Source organism: Euphorbia lathyris, chromosome 1, assembly GCF_963576675.1.
Source record: "Euphorbia lathyris chromosome 1, ddEupLath1.1, whole genome shotgun sequence".
Classification (NCBI taxonomy): Eukaryota; Viridiplantae; Streptophyta; class Magnoliopsida; order Malpighiales; family Euphorbiaceae; genus Euphorbia; species Euphorbia lathyris.
This window is the reverse complement of record NC_088910.1, coordinates 20,527,052-20,549,297: the sequence shown is the minus strand read 5'-3', so window position 1 is coordinate 20,549,297 and position 22,246 is coordinate 20,527,052. Positions and strand designations below refer to the sequence as shown.

The window sequence follows — 22,246 nt, the reverse complement described above, 5'->3', positions numbered from 1 at the left end:
CCCCAATACTAGAGAACGCCTGATCAATCTCTTTCTTGTCAATAGGGTGGAAAGCTTCCAGAACCATATCATCCTCCAATTTGGGAAATGAAGTCCTAGAAAGAACTTTATCAAGATCCACACTTTCTTCTTTGAATAAATCTTTATAGAAAATAAGGGCCAAGTTATGAATATCCTCCTCCTCATAAACCCAATCTCCATTCAGGTCTTTAATAGCCTCAATTTGATTCCTCTGCCTCCTAATAATAGTGGAAAGATGGAAATACCTGGTATTGCGATCTCCATCTTTGATCCACTCCTTTCTAGACTTCTGAAACCAAAGTAACTCTTCCTGCCTTAGCACCGCTTCTAATTCCTTCTGAAGAGTTCTAAGAAGACCATCCAAACTATGATCAAACCTAACCTCCAGAATACGTTGAATGCCTTCAATTCTGCTCAAAAGTTTATTCTTCCTTTTGATAATATGGCCAAAGATGTTTTTATTCCATCCCACCACATTCCTTCTAAACCCCTCAGCAGCAAGTAAAACATTAGAATGAGGTTGCCAATTATCCTGAATAAAGTTTTTAAACTCAGGGTGAGATTCTCAGGCCACCTGGTACCTAAATGGTCTATCCCCTCTAGGACGATGACCCTTCACCAGCTTAACAAGAATAGGGCAGTGATCAGAGTGTCTGAAAGGGAGAGTTACCACAGATGCTTTAGGAAATCTGCAAAGGCCCGCAATATTAGCATAAACTTTGTCAAAACGAACAAAGGTACAATTACGTTTCTAGGTAAATTTATGACCAACGGCCCCCAGATCCGAAAGCCCACACAAATCCATACTCTGCTTATGGTTGAGACACCGGTTCACATAGTGGTTCCCACCCCCTCTTTGATCGCTCAAAAGGCCAATATCATTAAAATCACCAGCCACAAACCAAGCCTCCTCCATACTCGTACTTATAGTATACAGAACCTCCCACAACCTTTTACGATTGGCCAAAATAGGATCAGCATAAACAAAAGTAATAAAGAAAGGTTTATTACCAGGATAAACCAACTTGCTGTGAATAAATTGTTTATCCATACTAACAATATCAATATGAACACGATCTGGCTTCCAGAAAAGCCAAATCCCACCAGCCCGGCCAGTAGCTTCCGATCTGACACAATTCCAATTTCTAAACTTTCTAACCACCTCATCAACTTTAATACCAGTGACTTTTGTTTCCAACAAAGCAAAACAAGAAGGGTTAAACTGTTTAATTAAATCTTTCACATGGATACGGGTAGCCTTGCTAGCCGCTCCTCTAATATTCCACACAAACAAATCCATCACAAAGGAAGACTACTGACCACAGGCACCACACCCTAAACCAGATACTTACCAGGGGCTCCAACGAGCCTAGAGGAGGTACCAGACGGCCCCCTTTTTTCCAAAAATTCCAAGGAACTTTGGTTATTTTTCTGACTACCCTTAGGTTTTTCATGCTCATTTTATTGACACCCATAGGCTTCCCATTTCTATGCTCAACACAGTTTTTCGGGATACTAACCTCTTTGTACTTCTCATTCGCCATTGGGGCATGAGTCTGGGAGTCATCCAGGGCCTCAACCTTGGATTCAAACAGAGGGTTAACCGCCTCCACCTTATTTGTCGCCGGCTCAGTAGACTCTAAACCTGGCATGCTTAGCTCCAGTTACTCGTTCGAAAGATCAGAGTCTTGAGCATTCTCAATAGAAAGAACCCCAAATCTAGAACATGAGCATGAGCCGATGAAATTAGAATTACCAGTACCTTCTTTCTCCTTTGGGCAAGGCTTATCCTTAATCTCAGGACTGGTCTGGAGAGGGCCATCATCCTTCCTAACGTTAGGAGGACGGTCCTGAACAATAGTTGTACGAGTCCTTCGTTTACCCGTCCTCTTAGCAACCATCCAGGGACCAAAGTTTCTCTCATCTCCTTGAAATCCCTCTTCTCTCACTCTAACGGTCTCAACTACCTCAGCAGCCTCCTTTTTCCTCTTAGGACAACCTTCAAAAGTATGACCAAACATACCACACTCATAACAAATATTATGAATACCTTCATACTCAATGAAGTAAACTGTATTCTGAACACAGAATATAGACAGAAGGGGCTTAGCAAGATCGATATCAATACATACTCTAGCAAACTTACCTCTGACTGCCCCAATGGTAGTTTTATCCACATGGTGAACTTTTCCAATAAGCCCACCAATCTTATTAAGAAAGCTTTCATTATAATATTCAATAGGTAGTCTTGGAAATCTCACCCAAGTAAGAATCCTATTCACAGAACAGTCATGTGGATTAAAGTTAGGGACCCATGGCCTTAAAGCCAGAACATGATTAGAAATAATATATGGACCACCATTAATCACGGCATTATAGTCTTCTGTCCTAGTAAATTTAATTACATAATAGTCGTTTTCTAAGTCAGTAATAGTGACTTTCCCTTTCTTGGCCCACTGTGTCTAGATTCTCTGAGCAAAATAGTTAAAACTAATTCTTTTTCCAAGCACCGTTACAATTAATGAAAGCTTTCATTTATCCCTGAGGCCAAGCTTCTCTGTCGAAAAGAGCTGAATTACCGGACATAAAGGGTCATCATGTTCTCCATCCTTAATATCTGAATCAGAAAAATCCTCCTCCGATTCATTTTCTATAAAATCTTCGTTTAACAAAGGCTCCTCCTCCTCAACCACTCTCATAACCGTATCTCTCCACGAATTTTTACCAAAACCTTGTTCGTTATTATTTTTGTTAATATTTTTGTTATTCTCATCACCGATAACCCTAGAACCCAAATTCACAATGGAACGGGCCTCATCGGCAACCGTAGAAACCCCACCGTCCACCACCATGGCTCCCCATGACCCCTGGCCTGCCAGTCCGCCCCCCTGGACTATCGCCCCATCCCTCCAACCAAACCACTCAGTGTATCAGAAACAGCCGCCTCACCCAAAAAAGGACCGTCGTTTGAATGAGGAGATACAGATCGACGGCAACCGATCACACCAGATCTCCTCTCATCAAAACCGGATCCGCCCTCCGCCTCCCTAGCGCCGCGCGCCCCACCGTCCGCCCTTGCCGACGCTGCCAGCGTCGGCCCTCCCCCCGACCGTGATCGGTCACGCTCCCTTGGTCGGTCACGATCCTTCATGGCAAGAGCTCTCATTGGAAACAAACGTCGCCCACGAGAGAGAGAGAGTTGTTAAAGTTAATTTATAACATTAAAATAACATAGTTCAATTGATATATTTTTAAAATTAGATGTGGATGGGTTCCAACTCATATTCTTAAAAATAATCATAAAAAATAGCAAAACCTACCATTTGACATTTGATCTATCAAAAAGAAGAAGCAAAACACACTATTAAACTCGGGTTAAGGCTAAACGGTTTAGATGGATAATTGTGGAGGTAGACTTGGTTCAGTCCATTAAGGAAGTAACGTCCATTGGTTATCGCTTCCCATGGCTCGTAGAACAGTGTAAGGAACTTGTAGAGGTCCCTGGGAGATTCAGATACAACATATATATCGAAAGAGAAATAAGGCAGCTGATTGGATGGAAAACTACATAAGACTATTGTTCCTGGACTATCACGAGTGTGACGTGCCTCCTGCAGACATCCAGGATACGCTACAAGCTGACAGGTGAGGGTTTAGCAGCTTTCGATTGATCTTATCATTATTTTAATATTTTAATTTCTTTTTCCTTTTCTTTTCTTCTTATGCTCGGAGCTTCAACTCCTCCCAGTAATAAAAAATAATTATGAAAAATTTAATTATTCTTTGCGATATAAATAAAGTTTATTTAGTATTTAAATTCTAACATACATGAAATAAAATTTAAAACTCTTAGGTCATCTCCAACTCATTACACTATCGCTATCTTTATCTCCATTTTCTATTTTCTATAAATCAAATCTTATTTTTTCTCCAACCCACTACACCATTTATTACATCAAAATGAATATTCTCAACTTTATTCCATTCTATATAACACTTTTATTAATATTTTATTATTTTTTACATATATACTATTATTATTTATTATCATTATCAATAATCTATAATAAAAATTAATTCGAGAGCTAATGGTACCAATTTAAGCGTCGATAGCGGAACGAGACATGTCATTGATATTACTCTGTTAAGATCTCTTAATTGTACGTGGAGTGAGAAATCAGAACTTAACGAAGTAATAGGAATGACGTGTCCTATCCGTTACCAATGCCTAAATTGATACCATTTTTAAACGTTAAGCCTATATTGATACTATTTTGTACGTAAAGGCTAAATTGATACTTTCCAAAAACTATAAACCTATTTTGGTAACTTACAAAATATCAACTTTCATTATCCCTATTAATGTTTCAAGTTATCTTTTTTTTTTTATAGAAATTGGGACGAGACTGAACTTGGACAGGGTGAGCACCCATGGCCTAAGAACTATCAAATCCGTAATATATAAATAAAAGAAAAAAGTGAGTGTTTGAACAAGAGAATGGAAAGGAGAACAAACAAAAGAAGGGGGAGGAGAAAAGATAGAAAAAATCAAGAGAAACACAAATGTGAAATACTAATCAAGTTATCTTAATTATCGTTATGATTTTTAAATATATTATTTAATTTAATCATTTGTAATTTTATCCAAAATATACAATAATTTATAAAAAAAATATATATTACACAATACAATTTTTAATAATATTTAACTAAAAAATCTTTAAAAATCAACCTAAATTAACAAAATATTAATTTTGATAAAAAAAATAAAAAGTATAGAATTTATATAAAAAATATTAAAAAAATATTAGTTCCACCCATTTGGTGGAATAGCCAACTTGAACAAAAAAAAAAAATGGTTGAATTTAGCACTCCACACCTCATTGGCGTGGAGATTTGGTGGTGGTTAACCACCGCCAATTAAGCAATTCCAACCCTCATTTAGAGCCTGTTTGTTTTCAGCTGTTCCTGTTTGCTGTTTGTTGTTAGTTGTTTGCTGTTACGGATAGCCAGCAGATATTAATTGATTATTTCTAAAAAGCAGTTGTTTTGAATTTTTACCAAATGCTTTTTGCCTCTGTTTAGATTTGAAAGGCAAAAAGCAGTTTCGAAATATGGAAACAAACGGACACTTAGTGAGTGTTGGAGTTTCCCTTAGTAAATTTAATAATTTAATTTAAATTAAATATATATATATTATTTATGAGGTTATTTAGTTCAACCAATCTGAATTAATTGGTTGAACCAATTGATCCCTAAACCAATTATCAATCCGGTTTCTAATCCGGTTTTTAAAACATTGCTTCTAATCAGATAATTAATAATTAATAAATTTAATTAATTCTAATTTAGGTCAATTTGATTAATTTGTTATTTTAGCATACAAACTGAATCAGCCGATATTTTTTAATATTTAAAACCGAAACCAAACTTAATAGATTGAAAAACCGAATTTCATTAATTCGATCGGTTATTTCGATCCGGTTCAGTTTTTAAACACCCTACATGCTAAGATTAATTTTGTTTTACCACAAAAAAAATAAAAATAAAAATCCTTCTCTTTGTAAAACAAATTTTATTCCACTTTATTATAAACGAAAGTAAATAAAGAAATTTCAGGTGAAAGCTGGGTTTAAATTCCACACTTCTTTCTTTGCTTCCTCTCTCTACCATCTTCAAAAATGTTTGTGAAATTTTTCCCCGGGAAATGGAAGTATAATCGATGGAAGTTCATGAAACTCTTCTCGACTAAATGCCAAACTCCAAAGAGTAACTACTGTGATATAGTGTCTACCAACATTCTCATAACCCAATCGTTGAAAAATGGCCATTTAGAGTTCGCTCGCCACCTGTTTGATAATATGCCTAATCGAACAGTTGTTTCTTGGAACACCATAATCTCCTGTTATTCAAATTGGGGTGAATTTAATCAGTCTCTTCATCTACTTTATTTGATGCACAATTCAAATACCGAACTCAATCAAACCACTTTCTCAACTATATTAAGCGTCTGCGCTCGTGCTCAAGCGTCTTTCACTGGAAAGCAGATCCATTGTCTTGTTCTGAAATTCGGCTGTGAGAGTTTTGAGCGTGTGGGGAGTGCATTGTTGTATTTTTATTCAAGTTGTTCACAAATTGAAGATGCCAAACAGGTTTTTGATGAATTGCGTGATAGGAATTCGCTGGTATGGAGTTTGATGCTGGTGGGTTATGTGCAGTGTGGATTAATGACCGATGCATATGATGTGTTTGTGAAAATGCCTAAAAGAGACGTTGTTTCTTGGACTAAGCTGATTTCAGGGTATGCAAAGAGTGAGGATTGTTGTGAAAAGGCTTTAGATTTGTTTCAGTGGATGAGAAAGAGTGGTGAGGTAACCCCTAATGAGTTTACATTGGACTCTGTTTTAAGGGTTTGCGGTAGACTTGGTTATTTGAGTGAAGGTATGTTTGTTCATGGGATTTTGATAAAATATGGCTTTGAATTTGATCCATCAATTTGTGGTGCGTTGATTCAATTTTACGGTAATTGTGAAGCTATTGATGATGCTAAGAGAGTATATGATGGAATTAGTAACCCATGTTCAGGTGTTTCTGGTTCTCTTATGGAGGGGTTTATATTGATGGGCAGGATTGAAGATGCAGAGATGATATTCAATGGAGTGTCTGAGAAAAATTCAATCTTGTGTAATTTGATGATGAAAGGCTATGCAATGAGTGGGCGATTCGAGGATTCGAAGAGACTGTTCGACGAAATGCCTCAAAGAACTATATTTTCTTCAAATACTATGATTTCTGTGTACTCAAGAAATGGTGAGTTTGACAAGGCTTTGTTGCTTTTTGAAAACACTAAAGATGAGAAAAATCCTGTAACCTGGAACACAATGCTTTCAATCTATATGCAGAATGAGCGTCACGAAGACGCTTTAAAACTGTATGTAACTATGCGCGGATTATCAGTAGACTCTACTTTATCAACATTCTCTGTTCTATTTCGTGTTTGTTCTTGTATCGGGTCGCTTCAACAAGGGCAAATGCTTCACGCAAACTTGACTAAAACACCATTTGAATCAAATGTTTATGTTGGAACTTCACTTGTTGACATGTATTCCAAATGTGGAAGCATATTGGATGCTGAAAAGTCCTTTTCAAGCATCTCTTCCCCGAATGTAGCATCGTGGACCGCACTAATAAACGGATGTGCACATCATGGACTTGGCTACGAGGCAATTGTTAACTTCGAACAGATGTTGGAGCGAAAAATAGTCCCTAACGGAGCTACATTTGTCGGGATTCTGACTGCTTGTATCCATTCTGGTATTGTCAACGAAGGCATGAAGTTTTTCCGCTTGATGAATGAAATTCACAGAGTTCCTCCGACTTTGGAACACTATGCGTGTGTTGTAGATCTTCTTTGTCGTGCAGGGCGCCTACGAGAAGCTGAGGAGTTTATTAAAGCAATGCCAATTGAAGCAGATGGTGTTATTTGGGCAGCATTGCTCAGCGGTTGTTGGTTCTGGATGGATATGGAGGTCGGAGAAAGGGTGGCGAACCGCATGTTCGATTTGCATCCCAAACCAATATCAGCATACATCATTTTGTCCAACATATATGCAGTATTGGGGAAGTGGAGGAAGAAGATGAATGTGAGAAACAGTTTAAGGAGCTTAGAGGTGAAAAAGGATCCTGGATGTAGTTGGATAGAGCTGAATAATAAACTTCATGTGTTCTCTGCAGAAAATAGAACTCATCTACATTGTAATGTAATTTATGCCACTTTAAAGCATCTAACTGCAAATATGAGGTATGTTCAATGGTTATTCTCATGCAATCTTTGATTCTTTATTGATCTAATTTTGATGGTTTATATAGTGTAAATTAAGGGCTTGATTGATAGCTAGTTGAGAAATTTTACAGCACTCCGAGAGTAATACTCCCGACCAATGAAAATCATTTTGAATTCCACTACATGGACATGATTGGTGGAAAAAATAACTATATATATGTATGTGTCGTGAATTCATTGTTCGGAAGTATTATTCCAGGAGTACCCTAAAATTTTCCTAGTTTTGTAGATAGTTATAGAGTTCATATCACTATTAAGTGATTTGATAATCAGGTATGTGGGCAATCACTATTAAGTTATCAATATTAAGTTCTCAATTGTATCATTTATAACGTTATAGGTTTGTCCTTGGTCGGCTCTATTAGAGATGTTTGTGTACCTTTGCTAAATGATATAAGAGATAGCGAGCAACTATGATATAGTTTACACTTTATCGGTTTTGATCATATGGACCTTGATGATCATGTAGTATTTGGTCTTTCATCATTAGATTTAGGCTTATTAGAATTTTAGAGTGGAAATTCAAAGTATTTTAAGACTTGAATTTAATAAGTTTAGATCTAACTGTGAATGATCAAATTCATTTGATCATTACGGTCCACGTGAACACTGCTAACATTTTTTCTGAAATAGAGTGTTGACACTATTTGAAATAGAGTTTTGAGTGTTAATAAAAGTGCGAGTTACATTTGGGAAAATAAATATGTATGGATAAAGGTTAATAAAGTTTAATAAGAATTAATTTTGTTTCAAATCTTAACATTCTAAATTGGGATGTCAAAGGAGATTAAACACGTTTCTATCAAAACCTTTCACTTTCATCCCTTTAATGATCTTTTATGCGAGTTCTTATATTAAGCACCGGGTCTTCCATATCACTCGGAGGACCCCCAATTTATATTTGGACACGTGTATTGTGACTCCACGTAATAATTAAAATAGTGAGACCTCTTATAATATACGTGAGTCCATATTACACATGTCAAAATATGTATGGAAGGTCCTCCATTTGACATGGAGAACCGGATGCTTCTAATAATTTGCCCCTTTGTTATGCACCCCCATCCAAACAAACCTTTAATAACATATAAAAATTGGATGTATTGCACTAAAGGCGAATTATATAAGTTTGAATAATGTGATTTTTTTCTCAGAATAATGCTCCTTTAAATAGTCTGGTTACAAATTATTCTCAAGTGGTGTTAGGTTAATTAGGGTGAAGTCCGATGAATTAAAACTATAAAAAAAGTTCAACAAAGCTCATCCGACTTCTTTACAAAAGTGTTACTAAAGCATTTAAAGTTTAGTTATACTTCTTTATAGTTTTAAAGTCGGGACGAATTTTATTATCAAATTTCAATTTAGTTAACTCAATACTATCTAAGAAATAATTTTTAATCAGATTGTTTGAAAGGAATAATATCCATTTAGAGTATTAAAATTATAAAGAAGTTTGATGAAGCTCATCCGACTTTTTTACAAAAGCGTCACCCAAACATTTAAGCTTAGTTATACTTCTTCACAGTTTTAAAGTTGGACAAATTTTATCCGATTTCAGTTAGTTAACTCAATATTATCTAAGAAATAATACTCATCTAGAGTATTATTGTGAGTAAAAATCCGAACAATGTCTCAATTCAATAGGATTATAAAAATTCATTTTGTATCAACAAAACAACTCGATTTTAATTTTGTAATATAAAGATAAAAATGATATTGTCTAGCAATTTTAATGATAAACCTTATCTAATTTCCTCATAATTAATTGGATATATATATATAGAGAGAGTTAAGCTGATTGAAATGAATTCCTTTATAGAGTAATATAATTAGTGAGGTAGGATAATTTGAGATGAATTTTCTCAAGTTATTTTAGGCCCGAAATTAAATAGAAAAAAGATCAAGAAGGGGCTGGGGATTCCACAATCATCTTTGATTGGTCCATATAGCATTGACTGGTCCGGTTGAGACTGGTTATTAGAAGGTTCAACAACCCGGACTGAACCGTGTGAACCAGCTAGATCAACCGTGAACTGGATAGAAGGTTGGATTTGAACCTAGGCCTTTGATCCGGTTAACCAGTTATTCGTATTTAGTTAAAAAAAAATAAATACGTAGAAGGTTGGATTTGAACCTAGGCCGTTAGCTATGACACTAAACACCTTACCACTAAGCTAGCTTTCAACCTATGTTTAATAATAACACTATATTTATTTTTTATATATTTTAATAAATATTATTAAAAATTTAATTGATCTTTACAATATAAACAAAGTTTACTTGGTATTTAAATTTTAAATATACATAAAATAAAATTTAAAATTCTTAATAAATTTAATAATTTAAATTAAATTAAAAAATATATATTTATTTATTTATTACGTCATCCGGTCCGACCAATCCGAGCCATCTGATCCGACCAAGTGACCTGTGACCCAGTTACAAATCCGGTTTGATGTCCGATCCGATTCTGATAACATTGCTTATTAGACCACATGTAATTGATTTATATATCATGATATCGGGTGATAGATTAAAGGTTGGATTGGTAATTCCATATGATTTATCTAGTTTGAGCAACTCGACCTAGACAAGTGAACAAACGTCTTTATATATGTGGTTTGACATTTTCCATAGTCACGATTCGTTTGGATATAGCTGATGAAGAATCGAATCATACTGCAACTAGACACCGAAAGGTAAATGTCAAATATCATTTTGACTTCCCATGGCTTATAGGGCACTAATTCCATTACATGTTTGATTGGATTAATGTGAAAATTTAATAGATAGAAATTAAGAAGTTAATTTTCTTTTCGGTTCGATAAGCATTGCAATAAACATGTACAACCAGTTGTAGTGAGAACTTGATGAGTCACACACAAAAAAAAACTAAGGAACAAAGGGTAAAACGATTAATTTAGAAATTGGTCCCAATGATACAATAATAGGAGCCTATATATATATATATATATATATATATAAGGGGAGGGATCAAGTGAGAACCCTCCCCTAGGTGAGAACTCACCTTAGGTGAGAACCACCCAAAACTACGTAGTTTTGGGTGTAAAATTTAATAAAAAAAGCTGAAAAACGCTACTACTGCTTGGGGGGTCAAACCCAAGCCTCCTCCATTACACTCCACACTACTTACCATTGAGCCATTTGCTTTCCTTGTGTATTTTGCCGCGCGTTAATTAATATACCAATCCCCTTGTAGCTTCTATTGTTTAATATTTGATGCATACACTTATTAATATTGATTAAATTCGCATAATAATTATTAATAGAAAAAAACAAATGTGCATAATAATTAATTATTAAAAGAAAAAAACCAAAAACATGCTCTAATTTCTTATTTATTTAATTCCTCTATATTTTTGTAATTTATGTTTTAAATTGTTAAAGACGGTGTTTTAAATATTGTTACATATATTCTAAACTTTATAATTTGTGTTCTAAAAATTAAGATAATGTCTTAAAAAAATAGTAATTATATGGGCCATTTTTTTGTCAAAAAAAAAAACTCACATTCTAAATAACATAACGTATGTTCTAAAAAACATAACATATGTTCTAAAGTTTATAGTTTGTGTTTCAAAAATTAAGTATAATTTTCTAAAAAAAGCAGTAGATATCTGGATCGTTTTTTCACTTGTTCTATAATATAATTTATAACTCATGTTCGAAAAAACATAACACGTGTTCTAAAAAAACATAACGTAAGTTCTAAAAAATATGTCGTACGTTCTAACTTCATAGTTCATGTTTTAAAAGTTAAAATATATGTTATAACGTATGTTTTAAAAAATATATAGTTTGTGTTGTAAAAATTAAGTATAATGTTCTAAAAAATCAGTAGATATCTGGATCGTTTTTTCATTTGTTCTATAATATAATTTATAACTCATGTTCGAAAAAACATAACACATGTTCTAAAAAACATAACGTATGTTCTAAAAAATATGTTGTACGTTCTAAACTTCATAGTTCGTGTTTTAAAAGTTTAAAATATATGGTCTAACGTATGTTTTAAAAAATATATTTTCTTATATAACATAAATTACAAAAATATAAAGGAATTAAATAAATAAGAAATTGGAGCATGTTTTTGGATTTTTTTTCTATTAATAATTCATTATTATGGACATTTTCTTTCTATTAATAATTCATTATTATGCAAATTTCTTTTTTTTCTATTAATAATTTATTATTATGCATATTTAATCAATATTAATAAGTGAATGCATCAAATATTAAATAATAGAAGCTAAAAGGGCATTAGTTTATTAAGCAGTGCACAACATAATACATAAGAAAAGCAAATGGCTCAATGGTAAGGAGTGTGGAGTGTAATGGAGGAGGCTAGGGTTCAACCCCCCAAGTTTAGAGTAATTAATTATAATATAGTCTGCAGATTATGATTAATTATCGAGATTAATTAAATTAGAAATAAATTTATGAAACTGAAAACTTCAATTAAATTAAATGACCAATTACATATAAAGCAGCAAGTTTTTAAGAATGAAAATTTAATTAAATTAAATAGTTACAAATAAGTAATAATATTCTAAAACTGAAAATTTAATTAAATTGAATAATCAATTATAAATATGAATATAGGTGCTTTTTATGTTTACTTTATTTGAGCAAGCATATTCAATTAGGGGACTTTGTATTTTCTTTTGTTACACAAAAATCATACATTAAAAGTCGTAGCCGATTTTTGGAGGAGTTTTCTCCTCACCTTTTTCGTTCTTGGTTTGTGTGGATCATCATCGGACATGTTCTACTTTGGGTGTTATTTTAAAGTTGATCTTTGTATCGCTACACACAACAGTAGATTGCTCCAAGAGGTAAACATGAATAACCTTCTTGATTAAATTAATTTTATCATTTAATAGATATAACGAGATCAACGGGATTGAGGATAGAAAAAAATTATGTTTCCACTGTGCTGTCTAAGCCGTCTATACGTGTTCTATTTTCTAACAAAAATAATCCTGAACACACATTTGGCAGGATTAAGCTGGATTTTACATTTGAGTAATCTTTGAAAAACTTTTATCAACACTTCTACATGGTTTTTATTTTCTTTAGATTTTACAACCATATCATCTACTTAGATCTATATTACTTTATGCATCATGTCATGGAACAATATAACAACTAACCTTTGACAGGTGGCTCCAACATTCTTGAGCTGAAATGTCATCACTTTATAACAAAAAGGTCCCTATTAAGTGATGAATATGGTGTTCTTCTGATCAGGGCCGACTCCAGTATTTTAGAGGTCCTAAACAGGATCAGTCTTGATTTTTTTATGGGACTAGACGAAAAAAAAATAAAAAAAACCCTTAATAAAAAAAGAAAAAATTATAAAGAAATCCAAATTTTAAAAAGTAACTACAATTTTGTCAAATTACTATTTTCAACTATATCATGGCCGAGAATATTATAGCAGTTAAACAAAATATACCTTCGCTGCGATTTTCCTAATCAATTGCTTAGAAAACTATTTGAAATTTGTAAGATAAAAGTTTAATATATTGATATATTAAAATTAAATTTTCAACATTAACAAAACAATAATATTATTATTTATGGTTTTTATGTAAAGAATCCTAAAAAAAATTATACTTAAAAGTTTAAAATAGAAATTTGGACATATTTTTGATCTAAAATATCATATTATTTGATCATTTAAAAAATTACTATATATACAATAAAACACAATTTGAGACCATTTTGGCTCAGGTCCTAGACGATCGCACTCATGACCTATGTTCAGGGTCAGTCCATAAACATTTGAGCCTTTTTATGATTTATTGTCCTACTAGATTATAATTTTCATTTTGAATTTGTAAAAATATTCAGCATAAAAAATTTGATCAGTACAGGTTGTTATGTAATTAATTCAATATGTTATATTACAAAAAAAAAAATATTTTTTATTAAATCACGTCATAAAACTCGAATACCGAGCTCATTCCATATAAGCCCAAAAAAATATATATATTATTTTTAAGGATAAGAACTGATTTGCGGTGGTCCATAACGTTTTGCGGTGGTCCATAAATATTCGGACCTTCTTATAAATTGTTGTCCTACTAAATTATAATTTTTATTTTGATTTTGTAAAAATACTCACCATAAAAAATGTGATCGATACAAGTTATTATGTAGTTAACTCTTATATGTAATTAACTCAATAGCATGAGTAAATTAGTGAAAATTAACTGTCCTAAAATATATTGTAACAAGTAAATCAATATATATTAGTCATTTTAGATTGAATATATATTAACATTTTGGTTTAAGGAAAAAATTAAAATTATTAAAAAATAATTATTAAAATTCTATAATAATAATAAAAACAAAACATATGAAAAATAAAGACAAAATAACTTTATATACTAATAAGAAACCTATTCTTCTTATTACTAAGAAAATCAGTAAAAAAAATGGAAAATGAGAACCAAAACATACAGCTCTAGAAATTGAACTCACACCTTCAAAAATAGCTCCACTATACCTTTACCATTTAGCCTAGCAATACATTTTGTTATATATCCAAGTCTACATATTTTTAACCATTGCAATTTTAATAATTATCAAATTTGGAAAAAATTCCGAACGGAGGCCCTAGACGGCCTCCCCTAGAGCCGGCCCTGCTCCCGATCCAACAAATGAATTTGGTAGTATTATCTATAGTTGTCGTTCTCTTCCTAACCAAATACATGGTTTTAGTATTGGTTTTGTTGATCGACAAGCTAATTAAGTTGCTCATAACTTAGGTCTTATTTGATAACCAATTTAATCACTTCAATTAAAATATTAAACACTTATTTAATTTAAGTGTGTTTGATAACAGTTAGTTTTTCACCACTTAAATTAGTAAATTGAGTTAAAAATCACTTATTTTGATAAGTCAAAATATTTAACTTAACATATTTTAAGTTAAAAATTATCAACTAATATTTTTAGGATTAATACACATATTTGCCCTCGTATTTTCTCGAAAAAGCATATTTGCCCTTATGTCAAAAAATTCACAAAACTCTCCCTGAGCTTTCCACGAACCTTCAGATATGCCCTAATCTAACGGGGTTGTGATTTGGCACAAACGGCGTGCCACGTATGACGCCACGTCCCTCCACGTCATCAGCCAACACATTAAAAAAATCCACGTTGGCAGTGCTCACCATATATAACAGCTTTCCCTCACCTTCTTCTCCATTTTCAATCGCGATTTGCCCCTTCCTTCTTCTTCATCCATGTCGTTCTGAAAGACAAAGGGTTAGGGCAAACTGAAAGCTGTTTTTTCAAACTTTCTGGACGTGTTATTCAAATCACAAAGATGACAAGTGAAAGCTCGGTTGGTTCGTTACATTCTCTGTGCCATAGGAGGATGGAACAAACGTACGATGATCCCCCCAAATTCTGCTACTGTAAATTGAAGGCACCCAGATGGACGAGTTGGAGTGACGAGAACCCTAGAAGAAGATTTTACGCTTATCCTAAATTTCGGGTATGTTTATTGTGTTCTCAAATTAGTGATTTAAGATACAGATAATTAGGGTTCATCAACATATTTGTCTGAAATTAAAGGTTTATGTCTGAATTGGTGGATTATTGGATTGTTGAATTGATTATTAGTTTGTTTCTTAGTTTGATTGTTAGTTTGCTGATTGAAAAAATGGGTTATTGTATTAGGTTGGTTATTGTATTATCTTGATTATTGTATTAGCTTCAAAACTGTATTGGGTTGTGAATCATGTTTTGCTTTTTCATTGATGGACAAAGGATGTGCTTTATGTGTATTAACCCTTTATTAGCTGATAATCATACTGTGTGTGTAAGCCGATATGTTTCAATCTCTATGTTATTAAATATGCAGGACAAAGGATGTGGCTACTTTGACTGGCATAACGAGAAGTTGTCGGTTAGAGCAAAGAGTGTGATTGATGAGCTCCGTCAACAAATTAAGCACTTGAAGGAGGAAAATCACATGTTGAGAACCGAAGGAGAATATACATCCAAGGATGATTCATTGTACTGGCAGTCCCTTATACAAACTCAGCTTGACAAGAATTATGAATTGGGAGTTGGGCTAAAGGCTGTGAAGAAAACTAAGAACATCTTAATTGGGTTGCTTGTCATCACTTGGCATTTGCTCATTTACATGTGGTTCAAATGAAGTGATTATGTCTAGTCATTAGATAACTTATGTTGTTTTGTAATCCCATGGGAGTAGTTAGTTGTATTTTGGTATCCTTGGGGTTAAGTAGATAGTATATCAGTGGAATTGGAAAACTGTGTTACGATGTATTTTGGTATCCATGGGATTAAGTGGATAGTATTTTAGTGTCAATTTGGACTAAGTTATGATGTATTTTGGTGTCCTTTTGGACTAAGTTATGTAATGAACTAGTGTCCGTTAGAATAGAATTAGAAAACTGTGTTACGATGTATCTTCAATACTCTGATTTTTTTTTATTGGCCTATGAATCGTATCGTATAAATCTGATGTCTCTATAAATTATGTAAATCATGTTATTGTAACAGAAATTGTTATCCTATTACAGATTAGCCCCGGAGAGTCCTTTACCGGCTGCACTCGACGACTCCTGTACTGCTCTAGAGTGGGTGGTTACCCATAGTGTCGAGGAGCCATGGCTCAAGGATTATGCTGATTTTACTTGTGTATTCTTAGCCGGAGACAGATGTGGGGCCAATATGGCACACCACTTAGCTTTAAAGCTTAATGGATCAAAATTAGGTCCAGAACTGAAGATAGAAGGAATTGCTATGATAAATCCCAGTCTTGATCACATGCACCTTAATGAGCATGTAGAATTTGCTCATTCACCGTTAGATCTAGGCTTATTAGAATCCTAAGATGGAGATTCAAAGCACCCTGAGGCTTAGATTTAATAAGTCTAGATCTAACGGTGAATGAGCAAATTCACTTGCTCATTAAGGTGCATGTGAAAATTCCTGGATAAATCCATACTTCTGGGGGAAAGATCCTGTAGGAGTGGAAATAACAGATAATTTCAGAAAATCAATGGTGGATAAATGGTGGACTTTCATATGTCCATCTGATAAAGGGTGTGATGATCCATTGCACTACTAGAAAATACCTATTTACTGATGGAAAATTTCGTCAGTAAATGCCTAAATTCCGTCAATAAATAGGTTTACTGACGGAAGTTTGACGGGAAGAAAACCGTGGGTGAAATACACGTCAAAGATTCTTCTTGATGGTCTTCTGACGGATATTTTGACGGTTTGTTGACGGAATATTCCGTCAACAATGTCTGACATTTCATTGACACATCTTTCCGTCAAACTAGTCTGACGTTTTTACTGACGGAATTTATTCTATCAGAATACTTTTCCCATAAGAAACAATTATGGAATAGAATTTCTGTAAATAATAGAAAAAAAATTATTGTATAATAAAATTATACCCTAGATAAAGTATAAAACGCATAATATAATATTAATTATTTAACACAAGAAATAGCTCAAATTCACTTTGATCTAAAATTCATAACAAATAAATGAATTGTGTCAATGTTAGCCTAATAGTAAATGTACAAAATGATTGGAGAACAACAGTACTAAAATATTATGTCCAAAAATTATTACAGTAAAAAGAACAATTTAATTGTGTATAAGGATAACTGATTCATGTCTTGAGACTCCACTATTCTTCAAAATCTACTTTGACACAGTTCCGCAGTCCACATGGTGAGCTTCATCCGTGCATTGCAATAACCCAATGGCACCTACTAATTAGTTGACACAAAAAATTTGGTTTATAATCTAAGTATAATGGTTAAAGGTACTTTTTTTCGATACAAAATCAGATGATATGAAACAAGAAGCATTGGAAAACTATTTAAGGTTCACAGTAATTAGAATAAAAGGTGAAAGGTTTCATAAAAGTATTACTATATGTGCTAGTATAAAGCTAGAATACAAAATCCAAATTGTAGTATGCAACTTTGAAGCACCATTAGTCATTAAAACACTAAGTATAAAGCACAAATAATCAAATCATAAGATTCATGTTTTCCAAATTGCCTATTGAAATATGGTTGAATTCATTAACCTGCTTTCCATTATTTAGAAATCTATTTTCCATTAAATGATTCAGCTAAAATAGGTAATATGAACTTCAGATTCCATTAAAAACCGGTTTTAAAGAAATCTGATTAACAAGAATGAATAACACAAATAAACAAATCAAACAAGAAGTTTCACTGGAAAGGGAAACACCATTCGCAGTCATTTGAATTTGAATCTTAGCTGCTATGAATCAAATTCAAGTGAGCTGACTAAGCTTAAGAAAGAGCATATCAGCAGATTGAGAAAGGAAGAACATGATTATTTCATTATTAAATATATAAGACCCTAAATATATAATGACTGCGAAGGAGCGTGATTATTAACATGGTCTTTTTAAATATATAAGACCCTAAATATATAATGACTGCGAAGGAGCATGATTTTTTTACGAAGTTGCAGCTCAAAACTCGATAAGCAATCACATATAAATGCTGAGCAACAACAATGGAATTAAACACCTGTAATAGCTGACATGGTAAGAAACAATAATGTAAACTTTAAATTTTAGGGTCTTATATATTTAAGCAACTTAAAAGTAAAATGCACACTTACAATTTTGTCCTAGATTTCACAATCTACATCTTTGTTGGAACTGCTTGGCCACATTTGTATTTTGTTGGAGTAGATTAAACTTTATCCTGAAGTAGATTACATTACTATTTAACAAACAAATAACTTAGATCAAACTAAATGATCGGATAGTTCGTTAATAAAAGTTCAAAAAGGCCAAAATATCAGAAGATATCCCAAAATAATAAAAAATATCAGAGTTTAACCATCCATAAGATGCTGGTTCAATGTGAAAATATCAAGCAGTTCATTAATAAGAGTTCAAAAGGCCAAAATAACTTCTTAACTCATAATTTATAGCTTGCAGTTCATTAATAAGACTTCAAAAGGCCAAAATAAAAAAAATGAAATAATACCTCTCATAACAGAAACACAGTCGAGGAAGAAGACAATCCAACTTAACAAATCATCCTAGGTGAATTTGATCATAAATCTTCTTACAAAAAGAAGCACCTGCGGAAATTAACAGAGCAGAAAAGTTAACATATAAACAGATAAAGAAAATAGCTGGCAGTCTTGGAAAAAGAAAACATAAGAGTGGAGTCAGTGAGAATGAGAAATATACACTAAGCGAAGCTCATGGGGGATCAATGCTTCTGAACAATCAAACCTTTAATCTTCCTCTTGAATTTTAAACTGCTTCACAAACCAGCCATGGTAAGGAACACATCATATCAAAGTCAACTGGAAGTTCCTCAAAGAAAAAAGAAAAATTAGATCTTTAAAAAAAACCCAAATCAAAATCAAACCATAACTTCTTCAATGATGGAGTAAATCCGAAAACTATTACACAAACCACAAAGAGGATAGAAAGAGAGGATCTGGAAAACTGGCACATCTGTTTTATCAAGGAGCGACACCTTTAGAAATAAAGGGCAAAAAAAACGTAATCCACATAAGAGAAAGAAATCAGAACCACGTTCTACAGATAAAAAAAAGGGAAATCATAAACAACAGATACCTGGAAACCCATACCAGATCCCTGAGTCTCTAGACATGGGTATGCAAGACCAGCTGGTAGATTGACTTGAAGAACAACTTCCGACACTGGACAGCAGGTCCGTCTTCGCTGGGGATCTGATGAATCGGCAGATGAGAGATGTGGTGGGAATGAGAGAGAATCGGCAGATGAGGGTTAGGCACCTAAAAGAGGCGAAGGGTTTGATGACAACCCTAGAGGAAAACCGGAAAGACTAAAATGGCCCTGTAATGCGACGCCGTTTCGATATGGGGTGTAAGCTCATGAAAAGTGAATTGAATGGACTGGCAGAAAGACGCTTGAGAAGGGAATGGTGAAAAGACAGAAAAGGATAGGGAAAAAAAGAAAGGAATAAGAGCAATGAGGGGTCCAATTGGAAGATTTTGGTAAAATATTCCAATTTTACAGCTGGGTTGTTTTATCTTTGAAGTCTTTAAATAGATTTTTTCAAATATACCTTTTTCCTCTTTTCAAATTTTTTTTTAAAAATTAAAATCCAATTTTCTCTTGCCTCAATTTGTATATCCAATTTTAATTTTAATTTTTTCAAAAATAAAAATATGTACTTAATTTTTTTCATAAATTAAAATCCAATTTTCTCTTAATTAAATTCCTCATTTTGAATTATATATGTTTTTTTTTCCTTTTTCAATATTTTTTCTTAAATTAAAATCCAATTTTATCTTACCTCAATTTGTATTCTATCCAATTTTCTTAAATTATATTGTAATTTTTTATATTTTTAAAATCAAAATATCAAGATATTCTATCTAATTTTCTAAAATGCTCACAATCTCACATGACTCGTGTAATTACTATTTTAGTTCACAACCAGTTGTACCTACTATTAATTGAAAATAGAATTTTGACATAAAACTGAATAAATAAAGCATATTTTTTTATCCATTTAAAAAAATTGATTAACTTTAAATGTTAATTGAATTTGATCTTCTATTTTTCTAGTTCTAAGTCAATTTCAAATATGATGTTTGGTTTAAAAAATGTGAAAGTATATTAATTTTTGTAGCATATTAATGATTCGAAATTTTGACGGACTTCTGTCAATAATTCCGTAAGTAAATGTTTGACGGAATGAATTCGTCAAAATTATCGTCAAAAACCATGGCTGGAAAGTTCCTGCCATATCTTTGTGACGGAAATATCATTCCGTCAAACATTTCGTCAAACATTATTGACGGAATATTTTTGACGAATTTTCGTCAAATATTTACTGACGGATTCATTTCCGTCAAAGAATTCCGTCAGTAATCAGGTATTTTCTAGTAGTGTTGATTAACCCATTTGCTGATGGATCACCTGGTCTTGAAGGAATCGGTTGCAGCAGATTGGTGGTTGTAGTTTCAGAGAAGGATGTGTTGAGGGATAGAGGTATGCTTTATTATGGAAAATTAGTGAGCAGTGGATGGAAAGGAAATGCAGAGGTTATGGAAATTAAAGGAGAGGATCATGTTTTTCATATAATTAACCTGAATTGTGAAAATGCTAAGAGCTTGTTTAAGAGACTGGCTTCTTTCATCAATCAACCATCATAATAGTATTATTAGTGCTTTAAACATATCATGTCAAACTCTACTTTCTATATGTGCATAGTCTATATATTACAGTTGCAGTTTTCTATTTCTTGTAGAATTAACAGAATTCTTGGTTAAAGAAAAAGCAAAGTTCCAGGGCTAAGATTTAAGTTAAAAATGCCAATCAAATCCATAAAGAAGATAAGTGCAAAGATGAGATGAGCTATTATGGCAATCCTTAGTGGACATCAAAATCACAAAATTCATTTGCCTTTTTTCCTTTTGTGCCTATCCACTTGCCAAATTCACAAACCTTGCCAGACAAAATAAAAAATCCAGGAAGCTATCCACTTGTATAGTGTTTTATATCAGGAAAGATTTCCACCTTAGGAAAACAAATGAATGTAGAAAAGAATACCGTAGGGCCTGCCTATATTCTTTCTTCTATGTGCTATTCTTAATCTTGCCACAAAATTGCAACTGGGTACTAATAAACAACACAAAGAAGTTGTACATGTATATGTGCACTATGCAGGGATTCAAATTCAATCAATCTTCATATTTTTGCACCTGGTAAAATCCATGACCAAACAACAAAAAATAACAACCTTTTCAATTACAAATTGCCAAAGCTTCATAATTCACCAAATTTTCCCTGAAAAGATCATATTTCTCTGATCATCCATGACCAAACAACAAAAAATAAACACAAAGGACTGCCCCTGACAAAAAATAAACACAAACCAAAATTTTCATATCAGGCTTCTCAATGTACCTGTAAAACTCTTTATACTAATGTGCGCACCACAAACAAGTTAAGATACGCACGTAAACTAGAATAACGAAACAACTTCAACATGAATAAGCCAAACTCTTTCATTCCATTTACCACCAAAATATTCACAACGTTTGATAACTAAATATATTTATCAAAATATTCACAACGTGTGACAAAACATTTACATTTCCTTGACAAAACAACATGTGATGCCCAAAATATCCAATATATCCAACAAATTTAATGTTTCTTTTGCAGTCCGATCATCTTCTCCCTTTCTGCTTGCAAGGCATTTCCGGTAACCGCCTTTTTGCCATTCCACATTAGTCTTTGTCCTTCAAATGGCAGATCTATAGGCAGCAGATCCTCCCCCCTGAATGGTA

General features: G+C 33.1%; 2 protein-coding genes across 2 annotated transcripts; both read left to right on the top strand.

Moving 5' to 3' along the window:
• The first annotated feature begins 5,510 nt into the window (after positions 1–5,510).
• On the top strand, positions 5,511–8,132 carry LOC136224149 (pentatricopeptide repeat-containing protein At2g13600-like). The gene has a single exon (XM_066012412.1). The coding sequence runs from the start codon at positions 5,703–5,705 to the stop codon at positions 7,854–7,856; it is 2,154 nt and encodes a 717-aa protein (XP_065868484.1). The 5' UTR covers positions 5,511–5,702; the 3' UTR covers positions 7,857–8,132.
• A 7,626-nt stretch (positions 8,133–15,758) lies between these two features.
• On the top strand, positions 15,759–21,106 carry LOC136217177 (probable carboxylesterase 2). Its single transcript, XM_066003765.1, has 4 exons — positions 15,759–16,022; positions 16,433–16,676; positions 16,867–16,990; positions 20,842–21,106. The coding sequence occupies exons 1-4, from the start codon at positions 15,759–15,761 to the stop codon at positions 21,104–21,106; spliced, it is 897 nt and encodes a 298-aa protein (XP_065859837.1).
• Positions 21,107–22,246: the final 1,140 nt, after the last annotated feature.

Excerpts from the sequence above, each read along its gene's own strand:
- LOC136224149 (XM_066012412.1), top strand. The coding sequence starts at position 5,703 with ATGTTTGTGAAATTTTTCCCCGGGAAATGGAAGTATAATCGATGGAAG.
- LOC136217177 (XM_066003765.1), top strand. The coding sequence starts at position 15,759 with ATGCAGGACAAAGGATGTGGCTACTTTGACTGGCATAACGAGAAGTTG. Across the intron at positions 16,023-16,432 it reads ACATCTTAATTGGGTTGCTT|AAATTGTTATCCTATTACAG; the intron begins GTCATCACTTGG and ends TTATTGTAACAG. Across the intron at positions 16,991-20,841 it reads GATAAAGGGTGTGATGATCC|GTTGATTAACCCATTTGCTG; the intron begins ATTGCACTACTA and ends TTTTCTAGTAGT.